The sequence below is a fragment of the Desmodus rotundus genome, chromosome 5 (genome assembly GCF_022682495.2).
Source record: "Desmodus rotundus isolate HL8 chromosome 5, HLdesRot8A.1, whole genome shotgun sequence".
NCBI classification, from domain to species: Eukaryota; Metazoa; Chordata; class Mammalia; order Chiroptera; family Phyllostomidae; genus Desmodus; species Desmodus rotundus.
The window spans coordinates 5,178,291-5,189,330 of record NC_071391.1 but is presented as its reverse complement, the minus strand read 5'-3'; the positions used below and the strand labels follow the sequence as shown (position 1 = coordinate 5,189,330).

At 61.5% G+C, this 11,040-nt stretch overlaps 1 protein-coding gene across 3 annotated transcripts; it reads left to right on the top strand.

The window, feature by feature from the left end:
* The first annotated feature begins 369 nt into the window (after window positions 1-369).
* Window positions 370-10,544, top strand: SIPA1 (signal-induced proliferation-associated 1). Of its 3 annotated transcripts, none has more exons than XM_024574351.4 (16): window positions 370-450; window positions 2,687-3,460; window positions 4,076-4,203; window positions 4,289-4,465; window positions 5,367-5,541; window positions 6,275-6,378; window positions 6,633-6,790; window positions 6,879-7,488; window positions 7,855-8,129; window positions 8,804-9,022; window positions 9,139-9,250; window positions 9,345-9,453; window positions 9,547-9,648; window positions 9,739-9,793; window positions 10,000-10,078; window positions 10,172-10,544. In XM_024574351.4, the coding sequence occupies exons 2-16, from the start codon at window positions 2,776-2,778 to the stop codon at window positions 10,235-10,237; spliced, it is 3,054 nt and encodes a 1,017-aa protein (XP_024430119.2). In that variant the 5' UTR covers window positions 370-450; window positions 2,687-2,775; the 3' UTR covers window positions 10,238-10,544. The 3 variants fall into 3 exon arrangements, with proteins under 3 accessions (XP_024430119.2, XP_024430117.2, XP_045039491.2); XM_024574349.3 differs by having other exon boundaries at window positions 9,928-10,078; XM_045183556.2 differs by lacking the exon at window positions 370-450 and adding an exon at window positions 460-2,426 and having other exon boundaries at window positions 9,928-10,078.
* Window positions 10,545-11,040: the final 496 nt, after the last annotated feature.

Sequence of the window (11,040 nt, the reverse complement as noted above, 5' to 3'; positions counted from 1 at the left end):
ACTCAATTTCTCCAGCCATAAGGAGGATGACACCTATCTAAGGTGTTTTAAGAATAAGTGAGTGTGTGTAGGCATGGTCAGCGCTTAGCAAGTGCTCAAGGCAAAAGTAGTCTCAGCACCTGAGAACGTGCCGCACGTTCAGGGGAACTGGACACTAGGTACCCTGCTCCAGCTCTCCCAGTTGGTCTGGAGGGCAGGTCCACTTATTCCCGCCTCTTAGCCCAGGTTGGGAGAACAGGACAGCTTGCTGGGTGGGCCTAGTTCTGGAGGCACTCTGCTCCCAGCAGCAGCGCTGCAACCAGTTCCTGGGCCAGCTTCTCCCGCCCCCTCCGCTGTGGCCCTGCCCCCAGTATAGCCCCGCCCCCCAGGCGGAGCTGCCGGGAGTGGTAGCAAGAGACCCAGCAGCAGGACTCCAGCGCGGGAGGCGGCCGCCGGGCGGGAGCCCCAGAGGTACCAGCGGGCGCGGGGGAGCGGAGGCACCACGATTGGGCTGGACAGGGGAGAACGTGGGCTGGCATGGGCTCGAGTGGTGTGTGTGTGGGAGGGGATTCCTCGCAGCATTCGCAGCCTGTACCTTCCCAACCTCCCTCCCAGCTCCAGCTGTAGTCCGGAGTCGGCATATCTAGTCCCTTGCCCCAGGCCCCCACCCTGTCCTCTGCATGACTGCCCCAGCCGGACCGTGTGTGAGCGAGTGGATGGGGCTGCCTCTGACTCCTCAGTGGCACTGGCGACCTCCCTTGCTGCTGGTAGTGTACAGGGCTCCCCCTGTTTGGGGTCTCCCCTTCTCCGTGGGCGGCCTTTTCACACCGCCCCCAGTCCTGGGCCAGGCCTATGAGGAAACATCTGTCGCGCCCCCTGGCAGCAGAAATGGGGTCATGACCTCCAGATGTGCTGGGAAGCGTCCAACACCTCCTCCTGGGGCAGTCCGGCTTTCCGGATCTGTGGGGGCGGGGCCAGCCCCCCCTCCCCAGTGACACAGACCAAGAGGAATGTCCCGGCCTCAATGGACCCTGTGTGAGGCTGCTGGGTGGGGGGCAGAGCCCAAGAACACCCCCAAGGCAGGGCCAGAGCCCGGCACTGGGCCAGAGAAAAGCTGTGCTGGTACATGCAGGGAGCTCAGCTCACACGAGGCAGGGGCCTTCACACACCCCTCCCTCACGGGCCTCTCTCATCCCCACCGTCACCACAGCCCAGGGGCAAGAGTTTGGCACATGGAGCCGGGGCTACATCTGCCTCTACACACTTAACGCATGGCCAGCTTCACTGCCTGCATCCTCCATTCAATCTCCCTGCAGTGCTGAGAAGGAACAGGAATGGTTAACCCCATTTTAGAGATAAGAAAGCAGAGGCTCAGTCAGGGTCAGCACCAGAGCTTGTCCTGCGAGAAACAAGGGAGGAGGCACTTCGAGCTTTGGAGTCCTACCCTTGCTTGGTTCTGGAACTTTAGCTGAGGAGTGCATGGAGCCCCTGCTGTGCCCTCCCCCAGCCCAGCCGCACACCATGTTGCTGGATGATGTACAAAGACCCACTGGCATGTGCCTGTACCCCTAGCGGCCAGCTCCATACTGGGTTCACTTAGGGGTAGCTCCCCATCACGTTCTCACACTACCCTTTGCACCTGCCCCCGACCTCAATGCATTTCCGCACCTAGCAGGTCTGTGGGCCTTGGGAGTCTCAGCAGTCTTGCATCCTGTGCGCCCAACCCCCATCTGCCCCACACCTACACACGCAGGACAGGGGTGGGCAGGTGCAGCACTGTTTAGGCCCTGGAGACTGGCAGATCCGGGTTCAGATCCTAGTTCTGGCAAGAGCATCCCCTTATCTGGACCTCAGTTTGTCTGTCACACGGGACTCAGACCTCCCTGTCAGCATCGGGGAAGTCAGGCAGAGATCCCCTCGGTTCCCAGTCCCAGCCAAGGGGCCTAGTCATTGTGACTCACTCCCCTGCCTCCAGGCATGGTCACAGTAGCTTGCAAGAGGGTGAGCCAGGACCTGTCCTTTAGGCCAGGGTGACTTGGGTCCCATGACTGAGGTGGTGTGACCCCACCACCTTCCTCAGGATGTGGGGCTGGGCAGGGGGCTGGGCCCAGAGTTGGGGCCACTTCCTGTGCCAAAGGAAGTCCTCTTGTCATTTCTGCTGTCCTGCCAGTGCCCCTGGGAACCCCTGTGTCCTTGAGGTTTTGAGGCTGTGAGGGACAGGGCACTGAGACCTGGCCTCTGGGTGCTCACCTCCTCAGGGACCCCAGAGGAAGTGGGAGGGGCAGGGAGGAAGGTCTCTGGGGACAGGACGTCCTCCCTTTGTCAAGTGGGCAGGACCCAGACACCAGTGGCCCCACGGGTTTCCCGTCCCAGCAGAGACAAATCATCTGTCCAGCTGGGCCAGGCCTTGGTGGGGACCCTCAGTCTGGGCCCAGGCCAAGTCGAAGGTATGTGAGTGGGAACTGGGGCTGCCCCGGCTCCAGATCCACAGGGCCAAGGCCCCTGGTCCTGCTCAGCACTAAGCTGGAGGAGGGGGCTGGAAACCTTAGCCCAAGGCAGACAAGGAAGTAGCCAGGAAAGCGGAAGCGGCTTTGATGGTCTCAGAGGGGACCGGAAGCCAACCCGAGTGGTGGTGGAGGACTGAGCTGGAAACCCGGGTTCCTGTTTTCTACCCCCCTGCCCTCTGAGCAGCCCCCTCCTCCCTCAGGGCAGGAACCGGCCTGGTGGCTGGGAACCAAGCAGCCACCACCAGCGCCCGCCAATGCGGCCGGGCCCCCGGAAAGCCAGGCCCACTGCATGCCCATGTGGGCCAGCGGCATGGGGAGCCCTCGGCGGGGCACAGCCCCTGCGCCCACCGATGACCTTTTTGCCCGAAAGCTGCGCCAGCCAGCTCGGCCCCAACTGACTCCGCACACCTTTGAGCCGAGGCCAACCCCAGCCCGGGGCCCACTCCTGCGAAGCGGCAGTGACGCAGGCGAGGCCCGGCCCCCCACACCAGCCAGCCCTAGAGCCCGTGCCCACAGCCATGAGGAGGCCAGCCGCCCTGCTGCGGTCCCCACTCGCCTCTTCACTGACCCACTGGCTCTGCTGGGACTGCCTGCAGAAGAGCCCGAGCCCGCCTTCCCGCCAGTGCCTGAGCCCCGCTGGTTCGCGCACTACGACGTGCAGAGCCTGCTCTTCGACTGGGCTCCAAGGCCTCGGGGAACAGGGGTCCACACGGAAGCTGGTTCTGGGTCCCTGGCCTCGGCTGAGGGCCGGACTGCCAGCTCAGACCTGCTGCTTGAGGCGCCCGGCTTTGTGAGTGAGCTTGGGGGTGAGGGAGAACTGGGCCTGGGTGGACCAGCGTCCCCGCCTCTGCCCCCTGCACTGCCCAATGCAGCTGTGTCGGTTCTGGAGGAGCCACAGAACCGAACCTCAGTGTACAGCCTGGAGCACGCAGACCTGGGTGCTGGCTACTACCGCAAGTACTTCTACAACAAAGGTGAGGGGACGGCCTTTGGGAGGGGCAGAGATCCCTCTCACCTGCAGTGCACCCAGTAGGACTCATGAGCTGTCCCTTCCCTGTCAAGTCCATGGCCATATGAAAGGTTAGCAGTTAAGTCCCTGGGCCAAGGCTGTTCTGCTGGGCCCTGATTTAACCACCACCTTAAGGACAACCCCAGGCTCCACACACAGCCAGGCATGCCCCTCTGCCTGCATCTGGTTCATCCTTATACTCCTCTGGGCTGGGAAGAGATTCTGCTGCAGCTAGGAACCTTGTTCTCATCAGTGCCCAGGAGGGAGGGTCCCGGGCATCCTGGAGATCATAGGCATGGTGGGCAGGGTATGGCAGGCTCTAGTTGTGGAAGCAGGCCCACATTGGCCCCCTGGATCTGAGACAAGGTGTGATATGGCCAGGTCCCCACAGAGGGCATATGGCCTGGAGTCTAGGAACAGGCCCTTGGCTTGTTAGAACGTGGGTGGGGCTTTGGAGGGGTGGGACTTAGTCTAGGGTCTGCACTAGGTAGGAGATAGGGCCTAAGCTGGGACTTAGTGATGGGCCATGGTCCAGCGAGGGTGGGCAGGACTGGTCATCCACTGCTTGGGGTCCCCCCAGAACACCAGAACTTCTTTGGACTGGATGAGGTGCTGGGTCCGGTGGCAGTGAGCCTTCGGCGGGAAGAGAAGGAGGGCAGCGGAGGGGGCACTCTGCACAGCTACCGCATCATCGTGCGGACCACACAGGTGGGCCTGGGTCATGGGATCAGACCATGGATTTCATCCTCAACAACCTGTATGGGTTCTGAGTGCCCCTATGTTCCCTCCTCAGCTCCGGACACTGCGTGGCACCATCTCGGAGGAGGCGCTGCCGCCAGGGCCCCCACGGGGCCTTTCCCCAAGGAAGCTTCTGGAGCATGTGGCACCCAGGCTGAGCCCGACCTGCCTACGCCTGGGCTCAGCCTCACCGAAGGTGCCACGCACACTGCTCACGCTGGACGAGCAAGTGGTGAGTGGCCACGGTGCCCCCAACCCTACTGCTAGACCTGGTCTGACCCAGCCTGCCCAGCTCCCAGACACCTAGCCCTGACCCTGATGCTGGACAGGACGGTGGCCCCAAGGAAGCTGGCTTTGCAGAGAGAGGCTATCATCAGAGGTCATCTTGAGCTTTTCCTCTCAAAATAAAATCTAGACCAGCAGCATCCACATCGTCTGGAAGCCTGTTAGAAATACAGATTTGTGGCCTGGTCCCAGACCTATTGAATGAGAGCCTACACTTTAAGATCCGAGGGGTTTGGGAGGGAGTGGGGGTTGAGGAGCTGGGGTGGAGGTGGGGCTGCAAGGGTTAGGGGAGATGAAATTAAAGTGGGAACTGTGGACATAGACAGGGTTAGTGTGAAGGCGGGAGGCCAGAGCTGGGGGAACAGGGCTTGACTGCATGGGGCCGCAGAGCCTTGTGCAGCGAGCCCCAGAGGGAAAGGAGCCGGGAGCAAAGAATGAGCAGAGATGGTGTGGGGTTCAAGGCCTCCAGAGGCTGGGGTGGGGGTGCCTGGGACTTGAGGGAGCAGGGGACAGGCTGGCTTTGACATGAGGATGACAGTATGAACATTTCTCAGGACCAAGGGCCTTCCCTTGAATCACCTCCTCTGTGGCCACACGAGAACCAACACCCTCCCAGTCCCATCCCACCTGTGACCTCCTCTGCCCTTCTGAGCACTAGGAGCAGGACAGACCAAACCCACGTGCTAGATGAGGACACAGAGATGGCTTAGAGAGGGTGGTGCTCAGGGCCAGGCATCAAGGCAGCCTGGCCTCCCGGCCAGTGCCCCACCCGTTCCCCACAGCCCGAGGTGGGGGGTGGGAGGGACTGAGGCCCGTGCCTTCTCCCTGTGCCCTCCCCGCCCCCCCAGCTGAGCTTCCAGCGCAAGGTGGGCATCCTGTACTGCCGGGCGGACCAGGGCTCGGAAGAGGAGATGTACAACAACCAGGAGGCAGGGCCCGCCTTCATGCAGTTCCTCACCCTGCTGGGCGACGTGGTGCGGCTCAAAGGCTTTGAGAGCTACCGGGCCCAGCTGGACATCAAAAGTGAGGCCCAGGGGGCTGGGGGCTGAGAAATGGGGGCAGACTCGTGCTGAGGGGCAGGATGCCTTGGTGAGAACCAACTGTCTTGTCACTTCTCTGTCCCTTATTGCCCTGAGGTTGGGGACAACAGTGAAGGGTTCTTTGGGTAGGCTGGGGACATGAGTCAGTGGCTACAAAGGCCAAGCCATGGGCTGGGGGAGGGGCTTAAACTGTCCCCAAGACCTTGGTGCCCTACTGCCTGAGCCAGGACCAAGGGAGTTTGGGGGCACCACCCCCATGTCAAACACACATATTCTGCCAGCTCAGCCTCCTGGGAGTGCCTCTGCCTCCCGGGTTGGAGGGACCCCAGGACCCCTGGGAGGTGTTTTTGTTGAGCACCTCCTGCCTGCCTTCCACTCTCTGGCAGTTCCACACATGCTGGTGCCTGGGCCAATATCTGTCCTCTTTAGCTCCTCTGTCCTGCCTCCCTCTTAGCAGACCATTTCTTATTTCTGTGTTCATTCTATTTCAACACCCTCAACCCCACCCTGGGCTGGAGGCTGGAATCTTTGGAAGGAGGGAGAGGGGAGCAGCCAAAGCTGAAGACCTCGTGGCCTGGGCATTGGCTGGTGGTGTGAAAGGGTTGTCTGCCTGCTGCTTGGGGGCACATAGGCTCCAGACGGCACGCAGGGATGGTAGGTTCACGCCACCCAGATTACCTTTTCTCTCCCTCCGTGTCCCAACTCCCTGGCCACAGCGGATTCCACAGGCACGCACTCTCTCTACACCACGTACCAGGACCATGAGATCATGTTCCACGTGTCCACGATGCTGCCTTACACCCCCAATAACCAGCAGCAGGTGGGAGGGCTGGGGTGGAGTTGGGCGTGGTCAGGGGCTTCGGGGGAGCCGCGGAAGGGGCTGTGGGGATGGCAATATCTGAGCTTTGACTTGAGCTCTGTCGACCTTCAACAACCCTCCCAGCTGGTTACCCTCCTCAAAGACAAATACCCAGGGGCCGGTGGTGGAGCCACTGGTGGCTCTGCCCTGCTTGAATGAGGAGGGACTCGGAGGCGGACATGCCCCACCCACATCCCCCACCATCTAACCCCCAGCTCCTGCGGAAGCGCCACATTGGCAACAACATTGTGACCATCGTGTTCCAGGAACCGGGCAGCAAGCCCTTCTGCCCCACCACCATCCGCTCGCACTTTCAGCACGTGTTCCTGGTGGTGCGGGCGCAAGCACCCTGTACTCCGCACACTTCCTACAGGTGGGCGCCCTGGTGGTCTCAATTTTGCCTCTGGCAAGACTTCCTGGATCCTTCCCATTGGCCCTGACTATCATCTCCCTCCCCGCAGAGTGGCTGTGAGCCGCACCCAGGACACCCCCGCCTTTGGTCCGATTCTGCCCCCTGGAGGAGGCCCTTTCGCGGCCAACGCTGACTTTCGGGCCTTCCTGCTGGCCAAAGCGCTCAATGGCGAGCAGGCAGCGGGCCATGCACGCCAGTTCCACGCCATGGCCACGCGCACGCGCCAGCAGTACTTGCAGGACCTGGCCACCAACGAGGTGACCACCACATCGCTGGACTCGGCTTCGCGCTTTGGCCTGCCCTCCCTGGGCGGCAGGCGGCGAGCGTCCCCTCGCGGCGCAGGCACCGAACTGCAGGCGGTTGGTGCGTTGGTGTGGGGAGTGCGCGCTGCACCTGGGGCGCGCGGCGCGGCCGGGACCCAAGTGAGCAGCCCTGATGGTGCCGAGGTTCCCTGTTTGCTGGGCATCTCTGCCGAGGCGCTGGTACTGGTGGCGCCGCGCGACGGCCGTGTAGTCTTTAACTGCGCCTGTCGCGACGTGCTGGCCTGGACCTTCTCGGAGCAACAGCTTGACCTGTACCATGGCCGCGGGGAGGCGATCACCCTGCGGTTCCACGGGCCCCCTGGGCAAGCCGTAGGCGAAGTCGTGGCGCGCCTGCAGGTGAGACCCAGGAGCAAGGGCGCTGGCTGCCAGGGTCCCTGTGCGTGTAGGGAGCGGAGCCCTCTTTGGAATCTTTCGCTTCCGTCGCCTCTCCTGAGAAAGGGAGAGTCTAGGGGGTCAGACCCAGCCCGTCTGACCCCCTTGACAAAGCTTGGCAAAGCTGAAACTGGGGGGTCCTCGGGCAGGTAACCCTGGTCTCCAAGCTGCTGGGCTCTCATCTCCCCGGCGGCTTGCCAGCGATCTCCTGGGGGGTGGAGCAGGTGGGGGGAAGTCTGTGTGGCCTGGGATGAGGTACCTGGAGTTGGTGCTGGGGTGGCCCCTCCCCGGGTCAGGGGTTAGCACCACTTACGACACGCTCTGCCCCAGCTGGTGAGCCGTGGCTGTGAGACCCGGGAGCTGGCACTACCTCGTGACGGCCAAGGCCGCCTGGGCTTCGAAGTGGACGCCGAGGGCTTCATTACACACGTGGAGCGCTTCACGTTCGCGGAGACCGCGGGGCTGCGGCCCGGGGCGCGCCTGCTGCGTGTGTGTGGCCAGACGCTGCCCAAACTTGGCCCCGAAGACGCGGCTCACCTGCTGCGCACGGCGCCCAAGGTCTGCGTCACCGTCTTGCCCCCAGACGAGAGCGGCCGGCCTCGCAGGTCAGGGCACCGGGATGGATGCGGAAAGGTGGGAGGACCAGGCAGCTGGCCACCATGCAGTGCCTCCTGTGTCACCATTAACATTCTCAAGAATCCCAGATGAAGGCCTTTCCGTTTTGAAAGAATCCCAGTCTCTCAATCCCTCTGAACTTCACTTACTTCATGGGGAGAATGAAGCCAATTAGTTCTACTAAAACTTTATTTCTAGGCACTGATATTTGAATTTTGTAGGATTTTCATGTGTCATGAAATGTTCTTTTGATTTCTTTCAACTATTTAAAACTGTAAAAACCATTCTTAGCTTGCATTGGTACAAAAACAGGCCCATCTAAAACAGAAAAGGCAGGGGCTGCATTTGGTCCCAGCAGGAGTTTGTGGGTCTCTAAGCTAGGTGTTATTTACCATTCTCGAATTGAGGTGCAGCACAATTATCCCCACCTTGCAGGTGGAGAATCGGATGTTTGGAGTGCCTTGCCCAGGATACCTGGGGGCAGCACTGTGATCTGAACCCAGGTCTGGAACAATGGCCAGCAGCCACGCACACAGTTTCCATTCTTAGGGAATTTGAAGAGCCCTCGTGGGAGCGAGCCTCAAGGCGGCTAGGAGTGGGGCTGGTGATGCAGGATGCCTGGGCTGAGGTGTTCCTTCCTGAAGCTGCACCTTCTTCCCTGCAGGAGCTTTTCGGAGCTATACCGGCTGTCTCTGCAGGAGCCCAGCCGGCGGGGGGCCCCAGAGCCAGTGCAGGATGAGGCTCCTGGAGTGGCCCTCACGCCCACCACCAGGCAGCTGCTGCACGTGTGCCTGAATGACGGAAGCAGTCCTCCAGGGCCCGGGGACCTGGCCGAAGAGAGGACAGAGTTCCTGCACAGCCAGAACTCGCCATCACCCTGCAGGTGCTCCCTCCAGGCCACGCCTCTCATCCCTCCCTGGGAGGATGGGTGGACAGGCCTCTGTGAGCAAGGGCCATGGGGTGCAGCCTCTAGTGCTGAGCTGTCCCTGCTCTCCCCAGCTCCCTATCAGATGAGGCCCCAGTCCTGCCCAACACCACCCCAGACCTCCTCCTGGTCACCACGTCCAAGCCGCCAGCACCTAGTGCTGGCAGGGAGACACCGCCTGCCCAGGTGAGCAGAAACAAGGCTCCAGGGCCCTACATCAGGGGTGGGCCCAGTGGGGCTGGTGGGCATCACTGCATCCATACCCATTTCTGCCCCTCAGGACGGGCCAGCCAGTCCGGGTGGTAGTGAGGACAGGGGCGACCCGGCCCCGGAGCTGAGGGCCTCCTTCTTGCCACGAACCTTGTCTCTTCGAAACTCCATCAGCAAAAGTGAGTCTGGAGCAAGGTGGAGTATAGGGCAGGAGGCGGGCAGGGGGAGGCCGGCCTGGGCTTTCCTGGCTGAGCCCACTTTCTTGTGCCCAGTCATGTCAGAAGCGGGCAGTGAGACTCTGGAAGACGAGTGGCAGTCCATCTCGGAGATCGCATCCACCTGCAACACCATCCTGGAATCCCTGTCCCGGGAGGGTGAGGCCATTGAGAGCGCGCTGGGAGGAGCCACGATGGGGCTCTTATTTCCTTCACCAACCTGCTCAAATGGTCCCTCTTTCCCCACAGGACAGTCCATCCCAGATAGTGGAGATGCCAAGGGAACCCCAAAGTCTGATGCTGAGTAAGGCGCCCCACCTTGATCTAGCCCCTTCACTGCCACCTGTCTCCCCCCACTGGAGTTAAGCCCCGTCCCGGGGCTCTGCTTTCACATGCACATATGTCTGAGAAGACTGGGGTTGGGCCCCTCTCACTTAGGTGGGTCTTGGAGCCAGCTGTGGTGCTGCCCTCTGCCTCAGTCCCCCTGAGTCCTGCCCCCCGTGTCCTCAGGCCAGAACCTGGGAGCCTGTCAGAGAAGGTCTCTCACCTGGAGTCCATGCTCAGGAAGTTGCAGGAGGACCTGAAGAAGGTGACAGGGTGGGCTGGGGTTTGCCAGGGAATCACAGGGCCGCCCCAGGAAAGGGACTGGCCATTCTGACTTCTGCCCCCTCCCCCGCCCCAGGAGAAGGCAGACAGAGCAGCCCTGGAGGAGGAGGTTCGGAACCTGCGGCTACAAGCCAGATCATAGAATGCAGCCGCCCGCCTGCTCCTGGCCTCCAAGCAGCTGGGCTCACCCACCACCGACTTGGCCTGAGCCATTAGGTCTGGCCTTAGACCCAACCATGGACCAGCTCCGAGCTTCCCAGGTCCTTCAGGGCCCAGGGATCACACTGGGCCTTGGCCCCCTCAGGAACTCTCCCTGCGCAGAGGCGCGTCTGAGCACTGCCCCCACTCCCCAGCCCATTGTTTGGTGGCAAAGTTGTCCCTACCCCATTCCTGTTTGTAAATATTCTGTGAAGAAAAGGGGACTTCAGGGAGTAAAGAAGCCACTGCTATTTGTCTTTGTTTGTGTCTGATGTTCACGACATGAGAAGGTTTTGCCCCTAGAGGCCACAACCAAGAAGATCCCAGGAGGGGTCAGAAAGGCAGGCCCTGGGGACATTGGCTCAGGGGTGGGCTGGCACTCACTGAGGGGTTCTCTGATGTTGGGCCCCCCTTTGGCTTCCCTCCCACAAACATTCGGTCTGTTGGGAAGCATGTAGCCATGCCCACACCTGTTCTGCTGAGTTGTCCAAGCTAGGCCCAGCCAGGCCCCTGCTCCCGAACCAAACCCGAGGGGCTAAGGTCAGGGGCAAAGGGTGGATCTACAGGACAGGAGAGCGCTGGAGCTTAGAGGTCAAGCAGTGCCTGGACCACAGCCATTTATGAAGGCCATCTCACCTTGCAAGGCCTTATCCCCCAGTGCAAGCCCCACCTCTCCTCTCTATAATCACTGAGCCCCCTGCCTGGCACTCCCTCTACCGCAGGGCTGGGTCTTACAGGGCCCAATGC

Excerpts from the sequence above, each read along its gene's own strand:
- SIPA1 (XM_024574349.3), top strand. The coding sequence starts at position 2,776 with ATGCCCATGTGGGCCAGCGGCATGGGGAGCCCTCGGCGGGGCACAGCC. Across the intron at positions 4,466-5,366 it reads TCACGCTGGACGAGCAAGTG|CTGAGCTTCCAGCGCAAGGT; the intron begins GTGAGTGGCCAC and ends CCGCCCCCCCAG. Across the intron at positions 6,791-6,878 it reads ACTCCGCACACTTCCTACAG|AGTGGCTGTGAGCCGCACCC; the intron begins GTGGGCGCCCTG and ends CCCTCCCCGCAG.